Source organism: Halichoeres trimaculatus, unplaced genomic scaffold (assembly GCF_033239565.1).
Source record: "Halichoeres trimaculatus isolate MK-OKI-2021-1 unplaced genomic scaffold, fHalTri1.1 fHalTri1_scaffold_6, whole genome shotgun sequence".
In the NCBI taxonomy this organism is placed as follows: Eukaryota; Metazoa; Chordata; class Actinopteri; order Labriformes; family Labridae; genus Halichoeres; species Halichoeres trimaculatus.
The window spans coordinates 12,445,067-12,467,842 of record NW_027437184.1 but is presented as its reverse complement, the minus strand read 5'-3'; the positions used below and the strand labels follow the sequence as shown (position 1 = coordinate 12,467,842).

General features: G+C 42.9%; 1 protein-coding gene across 4 annotated transcripts; it reads right to left on the bottom strand.

Moving 5' to 3' along the window:
- Positions 1–984: 984 nt before the first annotated feature.
- On the bottom strand, positions 985–21,967 carry nsd1b (nuclear receptor binding SET domain protein 1b). Of its 4 annotated transcripts, XM_074671590.1 has the most exons (25): positions 21,832–21,967; positions 21,648–21,736; positions 18,977–19,869; positions 16,291–16,429; positions 15,653–15,825; positions 11,341–14,368; positions 11,118–11,230; positions 10,720–10,966; positions 9,674–9,774; positions 9,369–9,411; positions 8,864–9,114; positions 8,505–8,642; positions 8,122–8,245; positions 7,838–8,038; positions 7,566–7,745; positions 6,656–6,812; positions 6,297–6,502; positions 6,078–6,190; positions 5,735–5,881; positions 5,511–5,633; positions 5,301–5,417; positions 4,162–4,303; positions 3,703–3,809; positions 3,422–3,617; positions 985–3,235 (listed from the first exon to the last, which is right to left on the bottom strand). In XM_074671590.1, the coding sequence occupies exons 3-25, from the start codon at positions 19,850–19,852 to the stop codon at positions 2,523–2,525; spliced, it is 7,635 nt and encodes a 2,544-aa protein (XP_074527691.1). In that variant the 5' UTR covers positions 19,853–19,869; positions 21,648–21,736; positions 21,832–21,967; the 3' UTR covers positions 985–2,522. The 4 variants fall into 4 exon arrangements, with proteins under 4 accessions (XP_074527691.1, XP_074527692.1, XP_074527690.1 ...); XM_074671591.1 differs by lacking the exon at positions 21,832–21,967 and having other exon boundaries at positions 21,648–21,744; XM_074671589.1 differs by lacking the exons at positions 21,648–21,736; positions 21,832–21,967 and adding an exon at positions 20,878–21,035.
- Positions 21,968–22,776: the final 809 nt, after the last annotated feature.

The following is a 22,776-nucleotide window of genomic DNA, read 5'->3' as shown; positions in this document are numbered from 1 at the left end:
GATGATTATTTCAGGATCTGAGCATTCTAATTTCAGTTTCAGGTTAGTTTTATATTCTGTGATCTTTCCTTGTGTAGTAGCTTAAGGCATTTAAAAATCAAAATGGGACAAAAAATGACTCTGAAGTCTGAATTCTGAGACTAATCTTAGCAATATATATATATATATATATATATATATATATATATATATATATATATATATATATATATATATATATATATATATATATATATATCAAAAAAGGTCATTCAAAAAAAATATTTTCTCACATTTCTGTGATGAAAGTCAGAATTCTGGCTTTAACTTTAAAATATCAAAAGGTCGAATCTGAGCAAAAAAGCTGAATTCTGACTTCAATCTTTGAACGCTGGGGAAAAAGTCAGGCATAAGTCAAACTTCTGAAAAAAAATCTGAATTGTTTCTTTACTTTGAAGAAGAGTTAAGAAAAAAAAGGTGAATAATGTAGCACTTCTTTGAAATGTGCACTCTTATAATAAAAATATAAGCTGGTTAGTCTTTTTTCATGCTTTTTCTGTCTCAAGATATTAAATAATTTTGGGTTAACTAAAAGAATTCAAGCTTTTAAAAAGTAAAACAATAAATTAAATAATTTTTTTTACCCAAGCTGGAACTTGTTTGTCTACTATATCAGCAATTTATGTAAATTTATTTAATTTAGATAATTAGCATTTCATCCTGAGATTTAAGAAGCAGATGTTGGTACAAATTACTTTTTTTTATTTTTGCATTTCTTTAAGTACATGTATAGTTTATTAATTTAAATTACTTTAATAGCTATTCCTGCAATGCCTTGTAGATTTCATGTATTTTAATACATAAAAACCTGTCATAGAATTGGATTTACAAAAATAAGTCAGAGCAATTTTAGGTGCTAAATCATTATAGCGAATAAAAGTTTTGGTGAGTTTTCCATGTAGCTGTCAGTTGAACCATTATTGAAAAATGAGGCTGGTACACAGATTATTTTATAATATTCTTTTCTGATATATTTATACGGCGGTTGCTTTAACAGGTCAATGGTTGAAATGTAACAGGTCATAATTACACTGGAGTGAAACATTGCTTGTTGGGCAACTGTAAAAAGGCATTATTAGTAGGGACACTTGGCTCTCACAGATGCCAAACCATTCCTTAAAAATATCTCCAAAGAAATACACTCTAAGGCATTGGCAGATAACACACAGACAATATTAAGCTTGAAGACAGAGAGCAAAACACATGTGGCAATAACACAAACTGAAGTGCAAGCAGAATGGCAAAGAGTTCGTCTCTTCAAGTGTCTCACGTCCACACAGGAGTTTTTAGTTCTCCTCGCAGGAGAACTGAGAGGAAGAGGGAGTGAGGAGGTGGAAACCTGAACTCTTCCTCATCATTGTTGTGCGTCACAGAACATTTCATAAATTACAAAGACAGAACACAGCAAACACACTGGAGCAGACTTAGTTCTGTCCCTGCTTTCAGACTGCAGACCAGTTTTTTGTTTCCTTAGATAACGGAGTGTCAGTGTGTGAAACCTGTGGACCACAAATACCTGCTTTAATATCCTCTGGTGATACAAACACTTTCTCTGTAGCTTTCCTCAAACAATTTCTCTTTTTGGCACAAAATGTCAAATTCAGTGTTCCCTTTCTTTTGTTGCTGGCTGCGCCCAACTTTGATCCATCTAGATTTATTTCAGTGAGTCAGTTTTATTCCACTTAACAACCACAAATTTGGAGGTTTCCAACGTCTTGTGGCACAACACCAGGCAGCCAATCTTCAGGCAGTTTCACATTTTTGCAGATAGTCACACATTTTTAGTCATCCGTTCTGAGAAGAACTAGAATGTGAGCGGAGGCTACGGCTGCTGCATCTTTTAAAAGAATTTAATACAACATAATTTAAACAATTTAATAAGCAGAACCCAAAGCACACTAGTTGTGTTTCATTTAGAGCACAAACATGACCTCTCTTCTAGATGAACATAAATAAAAGCCAGAGTTTTGTATCCACAGGGACAAAGATGTGACCACATTTTGATTCAACTCCATCCTCTCATTCTGCAGGTTGGACAATGAATAGTTTCTTTCTGACATTTAGCATCTTTAAATTCTACCCAAAGCAATATCAAAACTAACCAACACGTGCGCTTGTTCAAAACATGAGCAAAAACAGGGTGAAATATGTTCACAGAGTGCAGTGGAGCAGTTCCAGAGGATGTTTTTCTACATGTGGATGTGATGAGTCTGAACCAGTCTCTACAGTGCGTGTGCAACGACTTCGGGATTAGTGAGTCCGAACTAAATGAACAGTAAAGAAATAACATCTGTCTTTGTATATAACACTCTATAAAGTATTCATCTGTGTAACTTCATTTATAGAAGAGCTCCGTTTGTTTTTGTTAATTTAGTTTTGTCCTAAAAAATCCACTCCACAGTCCTGGCTAGTAATGTGTTTTTATTTGTTGAGCTTTGTCTGTTTCCCACATTTTTAAGAACCTCTAAGAACAACTCACTGTGTCACTCCTCCTCCTCTTCTTCCTCCTCCTCCTCATCCTCATCATCATCGTCTTCCTCATCATCCTCATCCTCATCATCCAGATATTCCAGCCTCACCTCATCCATCCTCGTCGTCTCTCCATCCTCCACAGATGAGACTGATTTTTGTCCCCTGACTTCACCCTCCTCAGCTGAATCCTCCTCTTCCACCTCCTCCAGCAGCTCCTCTTCCTCCTCCTCCTCCTCCTCCTCCTCCTCTATGACATCTCTTTCCTCCTCATAAGAGGAGATAGGGGAGTACTGTGGGAGGTCTAAGACATTAGGGGGATCAGGGCTGCTGGGTGGAGGTGAGCTTGGAGGTGCAGAGACAGGAATAGTGATGGGTACCGGGATGGAGAAAGCAGGCGGTGACTCTGAAGCTCCGATCTCTTGGCTCCTCCTGCTGGTCGACTTCAAACTGGTGGAAATGTTTGAGACAGCCGAGGGGATGACGGCCATGCCCAGGCCAGAGGTCAGGGCTCTTGGCTGGGCCGGATACTCGCGGATCTCCCCTGGCTCCAGAGGTTCAGGTCCACAGGGGTCGTGTTCGCTGCAGCACAGCTTCCCATCCAGCTTGGAGATGAAGAGGAGGCCGTCACGGTGCTGGTTGCAGTACGAGCTGGGACACATTTCACAGAAAGACGCCGCTTCCTTTCCACAGATGTCACACTGGTGCCACGGACACTCCCAACGACCTGTAAAGGATCCACAGACATGAAGAAGATCATGGCATGAACAAATGCAACAGAATCATTTCAGATGTTTTTTTATTCATTTTAATCACATTAAGGGACCCAAGATATAAGATTTACCAACTTGTCATGACCACACAGTGTACACCAAAACACAAGCTGTGCTGCTGGATTCATGGACTCACTGACCTGCAGGCCTCTTGGTGAGGTTGAGGCAGTCAGCGTGGTATACTTTAGGGCAGCCAGGTTTCTTACAGGAAACCATCTGTCCCCCATCCCCACAGCTGAAACACTCGTCCTCTCGTTCTTTGGTCACCACTGCCTTGTTCTTCCTCTTCCCCCTCCTCTTAAACTTACGGCCTTTGTCTTCAGACGGAGGGTTGTTCTGGTTTTAAAGAGGAGAGGAGAGTCCAGGGTAGTAAAATAACATCAACCTCACACTTTCAATGACAGCTTTGATTTTTCCTCACCTTTGGCCTGACACCCAGGAAGCCACTGCAGTTTGGTGCTCCACATTTACACACTGTCTTCCCATTCCCCAAACACTCCAGGTTGTAGTTGAAGGTGAGCTCTGTGCCTGGATTAATTCATACAAACGTAAAAAAGTTAGAGAGATAGGTAAACACCCTGTTTCCCAAGAAGGGGGATCACATTAAAGTCAATAAGAAAGAACTGTTTCAGTGATCAACAACTCCTTCATTGAACGAATCCGCATCAAGTTTTAAAAGACAGACTCTACAAAGCTGCTCAAATCTGAAACATTGTGACATTTTTTAAATATTTTTGTTGACACTTTCTTTGTGTCACAAGAGCATTCATAAAGGCTTCCTGGTTTTCTCCTGTATCTCACACAGAGAAGCCAGGGATTTAGCATTTACAAACCATTTGACTGTATCGTTCAAGTTTATTTCCCAAGTGAAGCTGCGTACCTGCAGAGACGTCTACCAGAGCAAAAAGTCCCACCCGTGTGTCACCGCTCACTGTCCACTTCTGCGTCTCACAGTTTGGCTGGCAGCAGTGATTCATGAAGCGAGCCTCGTTCCCCTTTGGTCCAGCGTCGATTATTCGATCCTACACACAGACACAAAATGTAAACAGAAGCAAAGAAAGACACAAAAAACTACTTGTGAGAACTTAAAGCAGTCTGACGTGAGTGATTATTCTCAAAGACTCATTTTAAAAGTAGAAAAGCACTCAGAGAGCGCAGACCTCCGCCAAGCGTATTGTGATTGTTATGAAACACTTTAGTCCTACTTTAATGTTATACTCCCTTTCAGCAGACTGTCTGCTACAATGTGGTGTTAGTTGCAGGTTTGTCCGATAATTAGTTACCTGACAGTGATGAAAATTATGATGACCCAGTACATATATCATATTCTGGATCTTAGTATGTAGAATATTGCCAGGATCTGGATTGTATTTTAACATCTGTCCGAAATTATGGTGACCTTGTCTTGTGTTGTTTTGCAAAGCAATCCGACCATTTATCGTGGAGTTATATAGACATATGGTGAAAAGGGCCCTATCTCACAATGATAAAGAATCTTTCAAAAAAATCCTGGATCCAGACGGGGACCCGGATCACCTCCAAAATGTAATCAATTCTCCCTTAACCCGTTTTGAACATTTCCTGAAAATTTTATCAAGATATCGAGTTCATAACTCTTTGAGTCATGGTGTTCACAGACAGACAAACTCTCCCAAACACATAAAATCCAAATCAATAAAATGTAACTTTTAACATTTACATATCATTTGACAGTACTGTTCAAGTTTATTTCCCAAGCGAAGCTGTGTACCTGCCAGAGTGAAAAGTCCCACCCAGGCCACATATCAACTTTTCAGGAGATGATATTGGGGTAATAAGTGGGATATTATGTGAACAGGTTGTTACAGCAGGTTGGAACCACTGCTCACCCTTTCAGGAACAGGGTGAGCATTAACGATTCACTTACTTTACATACTTTGTCTGCTAAATTTCATATGCCATACATTTTTCAGTTTTTTAACATCAACCCTAAGGACATGTAATGCAGCGTTGGCACAGCTTTGAGGCTCTGAGTTGTACCTTGTCCAGTGTTAGCATATAGAAGTTACAGATGTCATTCTCCTGGGCGTGTCTGATTCTCGACCTGCACTCCTCCTCATCGATCATCTCTCCCACGTACTCGCTCACAAACTGACCCTGAAAGGCAAAAAAACAATTATTTAGCCCGTTAAAGTCCACACCTTCAATAAAAGTACCACAGCCAGTAGAATATAACAGGGGTGGAGTTACCTTCTTGATGTCATGGACACAGCGGAGCCCCCAGCCTCGAGACAGCGTCCTGAAGATCTCCACCTGGCTGTACTGACGCTTTGTGAACGCCTGGTTGAGACACCGCTCACCAGCTGGACAAACCTGCAGTTCATGTAGAAAACAGGAAATAAACCAGACACTGAGGCATAAAATATCCAAAAATAATATCTCATTTTGTGGATGTGATGGAGGCGTTTTCCTACCTGTGGGTGACACTCGTACAGCAGCATGCGGTTGATGCACTCTGAGTCCATCCCACACGGGTTCTCGTCTGTGGCTTTACAGTTACAGCGTGGAATCTCTGATAGGTCAGCTGTAACAATCTGAACCTTTCCTATTGGTCGATTCACCTGAGCGAATCAGAAAGGAACAAGGACTCATTGACATTTTCCTTTACATTGCTGTGTTTCTGTGGTAGTGAAATGTGACTCCATAAATTAACTCAAGTTTTCTAGGTGTTTTTATTACACTGTTGTACTTTTTGAAGAAGTTTCATTCTGGAGATTTTTGAAAAAGCAAATTCATGGAATGAGAATTCTTCTTCACCTTTATATGTTTGTACGGGGGAGGTTTCCTGTCGTTCTTTCTGTCCTCTTGAAGCTGCCTGAGCTCCTTTTCTGCCTGCAGTTCACGAAATCTCACAGCTGCCTCCTCAAGCGCTAGGGAGGGAGGGAAAATGTTCAGAAATCAAGCCATAAAAGTAGATTCAAACAAAGACACGAGTATCAGAGAATAGAACAATCTTTTCAAGTCAACACTTGTTACCTTTCTTGTAGGTGGCATCAACACCTTTTCCCATCTTCTCTTTGCTGTTGGCGTCCACGTCCATATAAGGAAAGACCCGGGCCTGGTAGGTCCACAGGTAGTCGTTTGAGCCGAAGAAGTGGACAGGAAACTCCCCCACATCGTGCCTCATCCGCTGGATGTTTTCAGGGATTGTTTTGGGATGGCTGACCTCTGCTGGCCACCATCTTCATAAAGAAATTAAAGTGAAAACACGCACAATAAAAGAAGCTGAAGTAACATGTGAGAGCAATGCACAAAGATCGATAGAAAATGGCTCAGTGTGAGAAAGAGCAAAGCTACAGATAAGAGATGAATAGAGTCTGCAGCTCTCTACTGACCTGTACCGTCCCACCTTCACCCACAGGATGTCCTTGTAGCGAGGTTTCTTCCCAGCCTTGCAGTCATTGCAGTACCAGCTGCCTTTTGGCATCTCGATTTTCAGACACTCCCGATGAAACGCAGCCGGACAAGACTCACAGCACAGCAGGCTTCCCCCTGCAGGAGGAGGAACACAGTATGTTTAAAACCACAGATTTAAAGCGTGTGTCTATTTGAAGAAACATTAAGGCTAAAAAAAGCCTGATACTTAGAGAATATGCTTATTTTTATTTTACCAAATTTAGGTCAATAATATTAATATCAATGCCATGACTCTACAGAGAAAATAGGCAGTGCTAAAGGGACCACAAAGGAATTTGCCTCCATGTCAGAGAATGTCCCATAAGTGCCCTCCTGGATGTTTCTGTAGTAGAAAAAAACATAAAATGCCTTGGCGGTTGCCCTGCAGCAGGAAACACTTAAAATTGTCAAAGTAGATGCACCAAATATAAACAAAATGCCCAATAATAAATCTCTTGTGGACTTAATACGTGCAAATGCCTTCTTATTGTCATTTCAGGAATAAAATGTAAGCCAAGTAATTACTGGATGTCCTCCAAATAAATAACATGTATACCCTTCAGTGGAAAAAATATGGACATTGAGCCTGCTAGACGACCCCCCCCCCCCAATAAGTAGAGTCGTTTAAGTGCCTTCTGGATACCCCTTCATTAAATCAAATGTAAACAAAGTCCCCTCTTGATGCCTTTCCAAACAAATAATTATTAAAACAGGGTCCTTATAGTGTCCCTTTTATAAATAAAAAATAAACAAAGGACCCTCTGGATGCCCCTTCACGCCCAGCTGAGGCTTTAAACAATCAGACCAGGAGAGGCTGAAATTACTTCACATATTTGGGAAAAAAAGTACCTTCTGTGCAGACGAAGCACCAGCTGACATTGACGTGTTCATGGTTCTTGACGCCACGGCGAGGAGTAAAGTGGTTTGGACAGATGATGCTGTTGTTGGATAGGACGACACAGCCGGCCGCCATGCAGAGGTCTGTAGCATGATAAGCTATGGGGCAGCGAACACACCGTACCAGGCGACCTATAGATAAACACACGACCATGAACACTTAGTAAAAGCTAGAGACAAACCACTTGTGGAAATCAAGGCTGATACCAACACTGATGGTTTACCTTTAGAAATGGCCGAGCTGTTGGGGTTGGCGATGAAGCAGGTGAGGCAGACGTGGATTGAGCAGCGGAAGCCCCTGTTCACAGGGGCTGTCGGGGCGAAGCTGGCGATGCACTCGCCGTGATAAAACTTCCCACACACAGGGATCATACAGCGCCGCACGTCCTCGCTGCGCTTTTTACACACAAAGCAGGTGTGGATACCTGGGGGAATGAAGCATAAAATGTTACACGTCTTCAGAAACAGATGTGTTTGATCATTTCCTACAGTTAAAATATTGAAGTACCTGATTTACACTCTGGGCAGATGAACTTCCCTTTGGGAGCTTCAGCCAGAGAGATGCAGGCAAGATGAAAAGCCCCACAGCACTGACCCTCACAGAGCAGCAGCTCCCCTGTCTTCTCACACACCTGAGAGGAAAAACATGAGCTGCTGTAATAGCAGAGACTGAACACGAGCATGGAGGTGGCTCTCTGTGTTAGGTTTCTACTTCCTGTGTCATCTGATGGGTGAAGCGTTTTACTTAACAAAAGATTTTCACTGGGGGTCCAAAGACTCAGACAACACTTTTGTAACCAAACATCCACCAGATCAAAAAATGTTTTCTCATCCCCTCCCTAAATCCAGCTCAGTATTTTTCATCTGATTTAACATTATAACCCGTCTCACCTGGCAGATGTTCTCCTTCATGGAGGCAGGGCCTCCTCGGTCCCCGATGATCTTCCTTGAGGGTAAAAGTGGGTCGTCGCACAGGGACAACTCATCCTTCATGGAGGAGAAGCTGTGATCCAAGCTGGACTGATCACCCTTAGGAGACAAAGGGAAGAGTTCATTTATTTTCAACAGTTTTCCCAGAATCACTCGGCACAGAGGTCATCTCTGAAGTGCAGAGAGTGCTGCTTTATGACACAGCTTCATCTTGATCATGTCTTTTAATGATGAAACAAACTGCTCTGATAGAAATCAGATTAAACTTTAACAAACCACTTGAACAGAGACAGAACAGTTGTGTTTCAAAGATGTCTGACCTCTGACTCTGCAGCGTCTCTCTTAACCTCTTCAGCTCTGAAGTCCTCTATTTGAGAAACATCTACGTTGTGTGTTGTCGCCTCTGCCCAGGTGGGTTCAGGTGTTGTCGTCGAGGGGGGTGGAGGGGAGGGAGGGGGGCCTGTCTGAACGGAGGGCGTGGGTGTAGGTGTGGAAGTCTCTGTGACCGTCGGAGCAGAGCTTGATGCTGTTAGCTGTTTACTCTTTGACTTGAGCAACGGCTGTCCAGAATCTAGCAGAAAAAAAGCTGTTTCAGAACCAGAGACTGCACTGAACGAAGGATAAAAACTTAAAAACAATGCAAGAAAATGTAAATTTAAAAATATTTCTTTATAATTCTGAAAAATAAAATCCCAAATCCATTTGGCTTCAGCCTGCTTCACATCAAAAAGTTCAACTTTTGAAAATGATTTTGCTCAAAAATCAGTTTTGAAAAAGCAGAAATACAAGATTCATAATCAACATAACTGTTTGACATTTACTGACCTGATGATGGAGCTGGATGTGAGCTGTGTTTTAGTGTTTTAACCTGTAACAGGATAAATCAAAATCAATATATAGACTGTTTCAAACAGTTACTTATGGATGTTAAATGTTATAATGACATCTGTAAGTAACTTCTGTATCATAATTACTTTGAGGTTTGGATTATCAATGTACATACAACTATCACACATTTGACATATGATGTTAAGAAATGAAAAAAAAAGAAAACTTTATTTGACTATCCAATAGAATTACACCAATAACTTTGCAATAACTCTGAAAAACAGAGCATGTCTGTGTTGTACCTTCTTCTTGGGGACTGTGGAGGCCTCAGCTTCAAGAGAGTACTCCAGGATCTTCTGAGTGGGTTTCCTCTTCCTCTTCTTCCCCAACATAGGAGCGTTTCCTGTGAAACAAGGGTTCAATAAAATGACTCAGTGAATCTTTCCTGGCTCTTTTGTCTGTTTTAAGTGTCTTGTTTGCATCTTAAAACTTCTTGAAACATGTGAAAATATCTCTGCACGCTAAATTCCAACAAACAGAGATCTAAAGGGGCCAAGGTAAAAAATTTATAACAACTTTTTGGCTTCCCCTTTGCAAAACAATTCTTGGAAAGCTTTCCATTACTCCAGAAAAACAGCTGGTGAAATGATAGTGGTTCTGGTTTGAGGGTGACCTTGGTTGGCCTTCATGTAGCCCTGAATTCAGCCCCATCCAACATCTTTGGGATGGCTGAAATAGCCACAACAAGCTGGGTTGCTCAACAGTCTCATGTAAGGGATATGGCAGGGGTGGTCAACCTGCGGCTCGCGAGCCACATGTGGCTCTTTGCCTTTTGGAGAGTGGCTCTTTGATCCATTCATAAAAATATATGTAAAGTTATGAGTAGCAGTGTGCCAATCAATCAAAAATATTGATATGCTGATGCCAACATTGGGATAAGAGTTGATCAAAATTTGGGTGCACACATTGATACTTAGGTTTCAGCTTCTTTTCTCTAGTACGAATTTAGATACACTTACAAACACAATAAACCTTGCTTTGAAAATTGGAAATGTATTGATTTTCATTTTATGTCATTTCGTTTATGTGTGAGAGAAAGTGTGTTTGTAAGACCACGTGCGGGATGTAGCTCTCTGTAGTACCACAGCCATTTTTGTGGCTTGGTCTCTGACTGGTTGGTCACCCCTGGGATAAGGTATAATGTGCAGGTTGTTGAAGCTGATTGAAACCTCCTGAGGCCTCTTGAAAAACATGATTTGCCATCAAGAAAGAACAGACTGTTGCTTTTAAGTATTGATTAATCAGAATGAAGCATTTAACACCAGAACATGCTGGAAAACTTCCTCACCGTTGTCTTTGAGGAGCCCTTCTGACAGCGTAGGGTCAGCTTCGGGAGGAGGTGTTAGTGTGTCGATGGAGAGAACTGGTGCGTCTTGAGGAGATGTGTTTTCTGTGCAGGGAATTTGTAGTTGGGATGGTGTTGTTGTAGTAACTTCCTCTGGAGGTGGAGTCTGTATCTCAGGAAGTGAGTCCAGTGATGGATGGTCATGAGATTCTTTCTCAAACTCCGGGAGTTCAGACACGGATGTTAGGGCCTGCAAGGTATTGGAGACAAAATAACAAAATCATATTGGGATTCAACTATTTAAGTTTAAGTTAAATTTGATGCTAAATGTCACTTATGCAAACATGACTGCATAAATGAATAACTCAGTTAGAAGAGATCTTACTTTGAAGGATTTTTACCTTTCCAATTAACTGGAGAGGCTTTTTGGTTTTCTTCCTGGTGGAGAAAATCTGATCATACTCTTCAGTCCATTCGATCAGCCTCTTGCTCGGTTTTCTTATTCGTTTGTGAGCTGAAAAAGTAATGTAAGAAAAAATAATGATTGAATGGCGTGATGGAGTTTTCATGTCCACAAAGAGACCCTCCACTTTGACATTTCTCTATAGATAAGACTGCACTCACCTCTCGAGGGCTTGTCACCTTCTCGAGCATTGAGCACCGAGCTTGCGTCGGTGTCAGTGAGGTCCACAACAAGGCCGTTTGGCTTTTCAAGACCCAGCGTAGTGTCGTACCCTCTCTGCTCCAAAGGCACCATGTTCTGTAAATTCTCATTTAGTATGCTCCACCTTTCCTCTTCTCTCCCCTTTATTACTCTTTCAGCATCTCCTTCCTGTGTCTCCCAGCTCATGGACTCAAAGCCCAACAAGGATTGTTCCCTTGATGAGCAATCCATGTCCAACAAAGAGTCCCTTGCTGGCAAAGGCTCTAGTCCTGGGACACCAGGTCCGGACCTGGCAGGACGACAAGGCACTTTGCGGTTGGCTTTCTTTCTCACCCCAGTGGAGCCACCCCTTCTGTTGTAGGGTCTCTTTGATATCTGATTTGCACTGATATTGTGTGTGATTTCAGTTTTATCTGGGCTTGAGTTTGATTGGTTGTTGACATGTTCCCCTGGTTGATCCTGACTTGCAGGTCCAGTCTCCCCGGGCATCACTAAGGGCTCCTCCTTTACATGAGCACTTGGTGGCCCAATTTCCAGTTCTAATGGCGTCCCTTCCCGCTCTCGAGTGTCATGCAAGTCTTTTAGCATCATGAGAAAAGTGCTGAATTTGTAGTTTGTGTTTGCCTTGAAAGAGACAGACTTACCGCCACCTTCATTTGTCAGGGACTGGAAGGATACCTCCTCCACATTTTTAAAGTCATTCATGAAAGAAAATGGTGAGGATGATGAGGATGGAGGGCATGCATCCGTGGACTGATCTTCCTTCTTTGCCTTTACTCTTGAAGTCAGGGGTATGAAGTCCATTGGTGGGGTTGAGGAGATTGAGAGGTCTTCATCTTCACTCTTGACTTCTGTTTCAAGATCAGTTGATCGAGAAGGCGTCAAAGGGGAGGTTCCAGTGCTGGAATGTGTATCTTGATCATACTCATCATTGACATTACTGTGAGATTTGGGTTTGGCTACAGGACGCAAAGGGGAGTTATCCCCTGAATGGCACGTGAGATCCTTCACCGGTCTGCAAGGATTTATGGGTTCTTTCCGCTTTACCTTCTTCTTGGCCTTTTCTCGCTTCTTCTGTTCCACCTCTTGCATCGCCTTCAGAGCTCTGGTCATCAGCCGGCCGCTGGCTGGGAGGTGGGCAGGCTGCTCTTGTAGTACAACTTTATTCACCTTTTCCGGGATTTGTTTTAAATTTTGGACAATTTTCTTGGATTTTTCAGAGGACAGGCTTTCAGGAACAGGAGCAGTCTTACACACTGAAGGCCCCTGCCGATGTGAAGGCGGAGTAGTTGAATGGAAAACTGCACAAGAGATGGAATCCATTTTCTTCTTTGAGCTGCTTAATTTATCTAAGAATATATTTGTTATGTTGGAAGAAGTCTTTTTACATCTTGACTGGTCTGATTGGTTAGAAGATGAGGGTGTTACATCCAAAACTGGTATTCTTTCCTCCACTGAGCTACCTAACCCTTCAGGATTATTTGCTTCTCTGGACGCAGCAACAGTCGTCTCTTGGGATGACTCAGATGACAGACGAAGAATACCTGTCCCACTTGCTTTTAATTTCTTAACTAAGACCTTTGCAGGTTCTAAACTGGCCGTCTGATCAACAGAAACACTTTCTTTGACGGTCATGCAATCTGAAGCTGAGGTGCGTGTCTCAGTCTCTTTTATATTCAGTGTTTTTTCACATCCTGGTTTGTCAGTGGGACCGGTGGTTAAACTGGAGTTTAGGAACTTCTTACCCTTAATATCCTTACGTATCAATTTGACGAACGGCAGCCTACACTTGGAAACCAGACTTGCATGTTCTTCTAGCCTTTTTTGTGGGTCAGTAGTGAGAACATTCAAACTTGGTACTGGTGTTTTGTTGGTTTCTTTCCCTTGCTCATCCGTTATTTCATGGACCTTTTTATTTGTCAGGATGTCTGGTAGTTCAGTTTGACTCACACTCTTCGTACTCTCTGGGAGTGTGGGTTGGCCACTGGAGCTGCCTTCAATGCTGGGCTCTACATCCTTTTTAGCACTTGTGCTAACTAACTGGTCGGCTGCTGATGCAGTCATGGTATCACTTGCATTGCTCACTGTCTTTCTTCCCTTTACATGTCCACTCTTGTTAGAGGGCACAAAGGTCTCAACACAAGTCAGGGGTTTCTGGTTGTCTGATGATTCTGTCTGGTCTGTGGGAATGCTGTTTGCACCAAAAGGCCTGCTTTCTTCAAACGTGTTTTTGCACTTTAAGTGTCCTTGTGATTCAAGCAGCAGATTTTTTTCAGAGGATGCCACAGTCTTATGCTTCTCAAGCAACCCCGACTGGTCAGGGGGTCCACCAGCCCCACTCAACATGGAGGTACTCAAAGACAGTGTCTTTTTACTGAGAACAGATGAGCTCTTCTTCTTGCAGGGCACTTTACCAAAGAGGGTGCGGTCTGGCATAGGACTGGTTGTTTTTGGTCGCCTCTCTTTGCCTGATTTGCTGAACCAAAGACCACTCTGAATCTCAGGCTGCTTCTTCACCTCTTTGACAACTGTGACAGTCGGCTGGGCCGTAATCAGCTTCTGCTGACGTTCAAGTGCTTTAGGACATAGAATCTTGGGGACTGAGTCCAGGTCAGAATACGGACACTCTCCGTTGTCCCTGTCTGTCTGGTCAGGGCTATTATTCAAAGTCTTTTTAGAATTCTTTCTACTTGTGTCCTTTGACAGTTTACTTTGTTTCTTCTTGCCAGAAGATTTCTTTAAAGTGCTTGCCTTTGCTGGAGTTGTTGTGGTTAAAATGGATCCATTAGTCATTGGCGATGTCTCAGGAAGGGTAGGGGAAGTGGAGGGAGGAGAATCTGGTTGGGTCTTGTTCTCCGGTGTCGAGCTGCTAAAGAAGTTGTCTTCTATGAATGAAAGAGAGGAGGAATCCATTTTTGGTCTCTCTGGGAGAACAGATTCAGCTTCTTCCACACTTGTTTTCCAAGAATCCTGAAAACGCTTTGCAATCTGCAGGAAGGTAAAGAGAATCATTAATAGGTCTGTAAACACATCTTCTTTCACATGTATGTTGGTTTTATGACATGCAAAGTTTTTTGATTCCATCAGAGCTTGACTCAAAAAGGCAATTGGATTTGGTAGAGTTCTTGAAGATGTTTAAACTTTCCTCCCAAAAGTTCCAGTTCTAAACAGACTGGTGGACAGAGCAAGAATGTAACACCTCAAATACACCAGATACGTCTGCAGTCCAACTCCGTTCAGTTGCGTGTTAACTGTGTTTGTCAACTCACACCAGCTGCGTGTTCAGTCCGCATGACTGACTGACTGACAGACAGTTGGAGTCGCAAGGTCAAGGAGTACCCACGCTTCCCCCTTCATTGATAGGCCTCTCTTCATTCATGGTGGGCTTTAAAACCTCAAACCTGTTGACTCCTGTTCTGGCTCCGCTCATGATGTCTGTTTGTTGTCATAGTCGAGCTAAATACAAACTGAGTTTGACACAGTTTGTTTTATTTTGAAAGTCACTGGGTATTTTTAGGAAGTGTCCAGTCACAACTTCCTGTCCTGCTTGTTGTAACCTATGCCAAATTTATGCATCACAGCTTCGCGTCCGGCTAAAATAGGATGGGTGTGTATTACCTGCGACATGATGGACCAGCCACACAGACAGACTGCAATGGAACGAATCCAGGGTATGCTGACACTTTGACTTGAATGGAAACATTTTTGATCTGTTGCCGTGACATTGGGTAGACGGACCATAGAAGCATCTGGTGTATTTCAGCCGTAAGCCTCTCAGGGTCGCCAAAAGTTGTTCCATGCCATAGCTAGCAGAGTCAATTACCTAGTTTCCAAAAATCGATGAAGTCCTAAGATCCCGGTGTGAGTGTGGTCTCACTTGCTTGGGTTAAGAATTCAAAACGGCATCATTTGTTTGAGATAAGTGATGCTTAAGGCCACCACCTCTGTTCAAGGATGGTTGTTCAAGCTTAATGAGGATGGCGTCCTTAAACCTCATCCAACAGTTGCCTTACAACCCAAAATCTGAATCTTGTGATGTAAACATACAGCTGAGTTCTTGCTGTGTCTTTAAGAAGTTGACATTATCTTGCTCTGTCCAACCAGTCGGTTGAGAACTGAAGAAGCCTTTAGACGAGAAATGAAAAGTCTTCACAAAATCTACCAAATCCAGCTGGCTTTCCAGATTGGGCTTTGAATTACCATAACCTAGAAGACAAAAACCCTCACAGAAAAACTTTTCTATCAATTTATCAATCACAAAATTATGATTACAGTGCATTTGTAGTTCTGTTCCCTTTGCTTCCCCCGTCGTCGCAGTAAGCACAGCTGTTCAAATTCAAAGCCACCGTAGAAAGGGTTGGTTGCTTTGTCCTCCACCCAGGTAACCTCCGTGGGCTGCCCAAAGGTCCTGATGTGGTAGAGTCTGCAGGGCCGTTCATTTGGGTCTAAGAAAAAAAGACACAGCAGATTTGTTTTAATGGAATAGAAGGTAAAACAGTATCATCTTGGAAGTGCCAAAATTCATCACACTGACTACATGCACTTAACTACAGTCAAATGTTAAAATTTTTGTGAAATGATGCACCAAGAACATTATTTATCAGGGGCTAAACATGCTTCAGATAAAATCTCTGCTTCAATTTATATAAAAAAGAACATGTCACTAAAGAAAAAACTCAAAAGTAAAAAAATGAAACAACTGTTTTTGGCCTTACACCTTCCACCACCTATAGCTGTTATCTTAAACAACCTTTCATAAACATTTTTTGTATGGCTAATCAGCGTTAGTGCTATTATTGCTATCAGCAGCTGGGGAAGAAGTAAAATATTACAAATTCAAAAGTAAAAGTTAAGGATTTACAACGCTGTGTCTCTGTGGTTACACCAAGTCAACAGAGTTTCAGGCCCACCTTTCACTTTGTGGTAGACTCCAAGTAAAGGGTCCAGGATCACCTCACACGGCCACCACGGTCTTCGGTTGAACTTTGCCCAGATAACTTCACCCTCTAAAAACTTTACAGGCGGTAAGGGCTTTTTCTTGAAGCTGTTCTGCTGTCAACAACATGACAATGAAGACAAAAATAAAGCCGTAAAAATTGTGAGAATTAAAAGGTCGTTTTTTTTAACAGTATTGTTTTGACTTGCTCGACCCTTCTGCTTAAACTAATGCAGCCGTAAATTGTAAAGAGCAACATTCGTGTTTTTCTGTCTTCATAAAGCTTGTTGTAAGGGATTCGATGCCATCAATTGAAAGAAAAAGGGAAACTGGATCAAGAAAGTAACTGGGTGGGAGAGGTGGGAACAACACACTGCTTTGAGGGCAGTCCATCAGCACAGCCTTGCTTTTCTTGTGCTACCGCGCGATAACTGTCTTTAGGCTGTTTTTGTTGATTAATAAAATGACAACATCTACCTTTTACATTTTATCATTTAAAATACTTTAAATACTAGGAACTATTAGTTTATGATGATTTTAGTGTGGACAAGGTGATTTTTCCAACTATTTCCTTAGAGTGTGTAATTAATGTTTTGCATCCAAATATCTCACCCTCCTCTCTTTTAATGGTTAGGTGTAGTACTCATTGAGAACTTTTGCCTTGGAACACATAGAAAAGGCCGTTTATCACTTAGTCTGACATCTAACCCTACTAGAAGTTTGAAAACTGAAGAAATTATATAAAGATACAGGGTTGATGAATGGAGTTAGGATGTATCTAAAAAGCTTTCTGAAAAATATTCTATAAAAGCCTCAAAGTAAGCTATCAGTAATAACTTTCGTGTTACCACACACTTTCTCAAATATCTCCATTCAGATTACTTTCCATCTAAAATTTCACTGAGCATTCCAGACAGATGATGACAGTGTTGGTGAGAAATAACCTGCTGAGCTCAGACAAAAATGAAATTGTTGATGTTCACTTCCAACCACATGAAACAGCATGAGAGTACATTTCACAGTCTGATTTTGCTCCAGTTCCAACGGGGTCAAAGGTCTCAGTCTTATCACTACAACCGTTCTCTGCTGGGTTTTTTTTCTAAAGGTCTAATTTTAGCGTCCTGTTCCATAACACCAACACACAAACCACACTGCTGGCTCTTTGGGTAACTGTATCCTTTGTGTGAATGGGACTGACAGCTCACAGCAGCAGCAGGTAGAGTGGACTGGCAGGTGTCATGAGAGTAATGGCTGAAGGACAGGCCTGAGGGCTGACACTGGCTGCTGCTGTGATGTAACTCTGGCTGGCTGGTTATTTGCTTTCTGGTAGAGTTAAAGGAGAAAGTCTGTCCAATAATCCGTTAAGTACAAAACTTCATACTAGAGACTTAAGTTAGCCTAAAAATCACCAACTAGATGAGTCATAAATCACTGTCACTGCCATACTGGTAGTGGCATGTCTCTGGGCTGTTGTTATATTGGTCTATATTTGACTTATTACCTTTAACAGAGCTTCTTGGAACTCTCTTCTAAACAGTGAGATTAAAGATGCCATTTTCCATTTATATGTGTGAAAAAATGGGATCAGAATTGCTCAGAGTGCCTTGCTGTCACATGGCAGTGCTGTGAAATATATATATATATATATATATATATTTTTTTTTTTTTTTTTTTTTTTCTCTTTCACCCAAATGCCAAATGTCATATTTAGACTGCTGACCCACAGAGGAAGTGGAAAGATCTAAAAAGCTATTAGGCTATCGAGTTTGATAATCAGAGGCAACAGGAAAATGCTTCTCCACTGATTTCAACACAACAAGGAAGCGAGGATAAAAAAGTGACTTCTGCTTGAAGAATTGAATTAGTGAGAAATCTTGCATGCACAAATTTGAAATGCGAAAATGGATACAATGTTTTCTTTGTATGTTCACTGCCTGTAGCCACAACTTAGTTTTGGCAGTTGTAACCCCGCCTCCAGTGCCTGATGTCAGCAGTCATTTCATCTAGCCCTGCAAGGAGTTGGTGCTAAACTGGAGATGTTTTTTTTTTCTGGCTTATCTGTCACCAAAAAAAAATTGATCCAGATTGGGCACCAAACCAGCCCTGGAACTTACTTGAGGGAAAATGGGCAACAACGGTGACAAACTGGCACTGTTTAAGAAGGTTGAATAAAAGGCTCCAGATTGGGAAGCAGTTACAGCAAAAGCAATTAAAGTGGATTATTTTTATCACAGGAAACCTAAAGATGCTTCAACTCTAAGTAAACATATAAGATAAAGAACAAATATATTTTTCTCCATGATAACTGAGTGGCTTTGTGCACATTTACTGTAATAGACATCCAAGATGATGATAACCTAAAGAATTTTTTAGAGTCATGTTTTTCTTTTCTACATAAATGACCATAAAAAATGTATCTTTAAAAGAGCAAAAGTAACCAAAGCGTGGTTGGTGTGATGTGTTTTCTCTGGCATGTAACGCACTGAGGCTTTGTGAGAAAAGCTAAGCAACCCAACACCACATCTACTGTTTGTCTGCTAGCTGAGTCTCCCTGTGTCCTTTTATGAAAACAAGAAAGCTGCAAAAAGAGCCACTTATGCTAAGAAACCTGAAAACTTATTAGAAAAGAGGGAACTTAGGATCATGATGGTTAAACTTGCCCCTGAAGGCCTTGAGAGACTATCATCAAACAGCAACAGCTCAGTGTCGCTCTCCCACTCGTCATCTGAGCCGTCCCAGTATCTCCTGCGCTGACCCGACGACTGGGACCGGGTGACAACCTTGGCTGATGACAGGGTAGCATCCTTAGAGTCTGTGTTTATCTCCTTAGGTGTAGATTGAGAAATATTCCCCTCACTCTCACGTCTGTCCTGTGAGCCTCCCAGAGGTGATACTGTCTCCTGCTCTTCATCATTGTCCTCGTCCTCAAACAAAGACGACCCAAAGTGGAGGAAGCCATTAGCAAAGGGGCTGTTGCTGTCCAGAGAGAAGGCCGGACTTGGGGGGCCTGAAAAACAACCTTCTGTCTTTTTCTCAGAGATGGTAGAACTGCTCTGATTGGTTGCTGGAGTGTCTTTACTCCCAAATTGGATCACAGGTTGTTTTTGTCCAGACGAAGAGCTTCCAAAAGTGTCGTCCCTGTTTGTAATCTGGGTGCCAGAATAATCCCTGCTAGTGCAATCAGCCCAAGAGTCCCTCTCCTTCTCCTTCCCCCTCTCCTTCTTACTCACTCCCCAATCCCAGCTCCTCTCCGGCTCCCTCACCGGCAGCACCAGGTCAGGTTGGCTGACCATGGTGGTGAGATGTTGCAGCCTCCTGAGTGGACTGTAGGAGGAGGACGCAGACGAGGAGGAGGAGTGTTCCCTTTGTGTGAATCCATAGACTGATGCATGTTTGAGGGAGGAGGCAGTGGCAGACATGGTTAGTCCAGTCCTGTGGTCATGGTGTCTGGGGGAGCTGGAGAGGTCACGGCTGGGGGTCAAAGGGCAGCTGGACTGGTGAGTCTCCCTGCCAGGGCCTGGGAAGAGCCCACTCATGCTGGCATGGTTCCTCCCTGGAACAAAAGAAGAAAATGATCAAAATGTAGTTTACATCTGGGGGATACAACAGTAAAGTTAGAATGATTTTAAATATAAATAGAATAATTATGACATCTCATTATAATCTGACATCCCACTAATACTTGTTGATTTATGAGAATTCTTACTTAATTTCTATAATCCTTCTCAAATTTTTACAACAACTGTATTGGAGACGTGTTTTTCCTCATAGCACGTTTGCTCTGTTCAATAACCTGCCTTCAAATCGTTGCAGCTCATTCAAAGTTATCTCATGCAGCTGATAACGAGATATGTCATTCACACATAGAGGGGAGCTAGACCTGCTACATCAAACCAGCGATGAAACAAAACACAATCTGCCTTCACCTGATATGTAAATAAAACGTAAAATGACTCACGAAAGACGAGCTCATCGACCTAATGTGACATATCTGGAAGAGATTCTGCGCAAACACCGCAGCCTCACTGCCGAGCCTTAGGAAGAATTATCGCGATATGATGAAAATGACATCAAGTACAATAAGGTCAGCAGCCTGTAAACCCACTCACATACATGCTGTACGCGTCCACAATAAAGCCAGTGAGGTTATCAAAGCGCGTCATGATAAAAACCAACGCTACGTAAACACGCCGGCGCTGTAACCACGAGCTGGAAGTAAAATGGACCCGTTCGTGCGCGCGCGCGTGTGCATGGGCGTGTGTGTAAACCTATAGGTGTGTGCAACTGCATGTTTATGTGTGTCAGTGTCTGTGTGTGTCGCTCCTCGCCTGTGTCTGTACAGTGCATGATATCAATGCACAAAACAGCAACACAAAAGCTGAGAGATTACATGAGACGACGACACAACACAAGTTCACCTACACACACAGTGACACACACAGTGACACACACACACTCTTCTTCCACAGGCTTCCCTCCGACAGATGCAGGCTATGTGCATCAAACAACAAAATCACGGAGAAAACGCCAAATGACACGGGATTTGACGCGAGAATCTTACCATTCCGGTGTAGGCCAGCGCACACGTGACCCTCAAACTCTTCATTTTAGCGTTTAAATGTGAAAATTTCCAATTTTTTGAAAGCGGATGAGGAGAGTCCCAGCGGCAATACTACTAGGCCTGGATCCTGTGTGAAACGTACTCACTCCCCCCTCCAACCTCCCCCCTCCCCCCTCCTCCTCCTCTCTACATGCGCTAAAGCCTGGTCCAGCGGCCCCTGGAATAGAAATTCAGGCGTGTTGTGCTCCTCCAGCGACACTCCCCCTTTCTGCTTTAAGACAAGTACAACTTTAAATTCACCCTCTTTTGAATTCCTGCTCTGTTAAATGTCTGTTTCCTGCCTGCAGACTCTGCCTGCCCCCTTCAAAGTCAGGCTCTCTCTGCCGTGCGCACTGCCAGGCGTCACCACTGCCTCCCTCCCCAGCCGGTCTACACCATGGAGCACAGAAGGGGCCGTGAATCTCTTATCAAGACATAAAAATCAAACCTGAGCTGAAAGTCACCTAAAAAAAACGTACTGGACAACCAAAACAACACCTCAAAAAATCGCCCCGCCCCTCTTCTTAATTACACGCATCAATTATTAACCTAAATCAGGCTGCCACCACCAATGACATGACACATGCCAAACTTGTGCCAACAACTGGCATCTTCTTCCACACCACCACCCCGATGCGCACATGCGCCTGGAGACAAAATAAATAAGTGGGAGCTATTCAAAAATGTCCTCCACGAATGAAAAGCAGTGGAAATGGTGCAAGACAGGCTACCCGGAAAAACAGACGGGTTTCCTTTCTTGAGACGAGTTGCTGTGTAGTCTCTCTGCTCACCCGGTCCCTTCAAAATGGAGTCCTCCAGCCTAAGAGGAGGAAAAAAAAACAGGCCACAAAGTGTTAATACATGCTTCGATATAAAGTTCACCCAGCCACGGAGAAAGTAAGCCTCCAAGCGCACCTCTAAGTGCTCTGTAGGTGTTTGTAGAGAAAGCCCCACTCCTGTTTCCCCTTTGCTCGATAGGAATATTATCTTTACATGTTGTGCCTCCCAAAGTCACTGTCTTATGAGCGTTTCTGCCACGATAGGGGAGACTCAGGCACACTTATCCTCTGGTGTGTGTGTGTGAGAGAGTGTGTGAGTGTGTGTGTGTGTCAAACGCTCGTCTGTCAACACAAACCACAGCATTTAATGGCACTTTATGCTTCGACCGAGTCGGGTTTATAACAGGATTTGTGCATATACTGGAAAACACACGATCAGCTTTCCTGTTTTGCAGAAACGAAGGGGTGAAAGCTGCTCTCGGCCGGTGAGACTGTGTGAGCTTCAGCTGCGAGATTTCCACCCTGGTGTGTTTGATTTTACAAGAAAAGAAACATCCAGATTAGAGGATTTGGGGACGATATGTCAGAGATGACAATGAGGGGGAAGAGGGAGAGGAGGGGGGTATTTCAGGTGTAAAAAAAAACCCGCCCCACACTCCACTCTTGTCAACGGGAGGCGATGGGGGAAACGGCGTGGATGATCGTCACGGCCGTCATACAGCAAACCCTCCCTCCTCCTCTTCCTCCTGAGGAAATACTGAACAACGTATTGACACAAAAGCAGCTTAGAGCTTGTTTGGGTCACCGTTCAGCCCCCACAAAAGGACGAGTCTCAGCAGGGCTGTTCATGTGGTGGTTTCAGCCACGCACTCGCGGCTTCCCGGTGAATATCAGCCCCTCTGTTTCCCCGGTGCTTCCCTTTGCTTTGACTCGACCGAGGGGAAACAACGCAGCATGCTGGGTGCCTTTTCCTCCCCAGATTGAAACCTTACTGAAGGAGCTGCTTCAGAAAGTGAGAGTAAATTAAGAAGACAGACAGGGGAGAGAGAGACAGGCAGACAGGACTGGGCCTGCTGCGGTT

Excerpts from the sequence above, each read along its gene's own strand:
- nsd1b (XM_074671590.1), bottom strand. The coding sequence starts at position 19,852 with ATGAGTGGGCTCTTCCCAGGCCCTGGCAGGGAGACTCACCAGTCCAGC. Across the intron at positions 10,967-11,117 it reads CTCTCCAGTTAATTGGAAAG|GCCCTAACATCCGTGTCTGA; the intron begins GTAAAAATCCTT and ends AATACCTTGCAG. Across the intron at positions 3,810-4,161 it reads TCTGGTAGACGTCTCTGCAG|GCACAGAGCTCACCTTCAAC; the intron begins GTACGCAGCTTC and ends GAATTAATCCAG.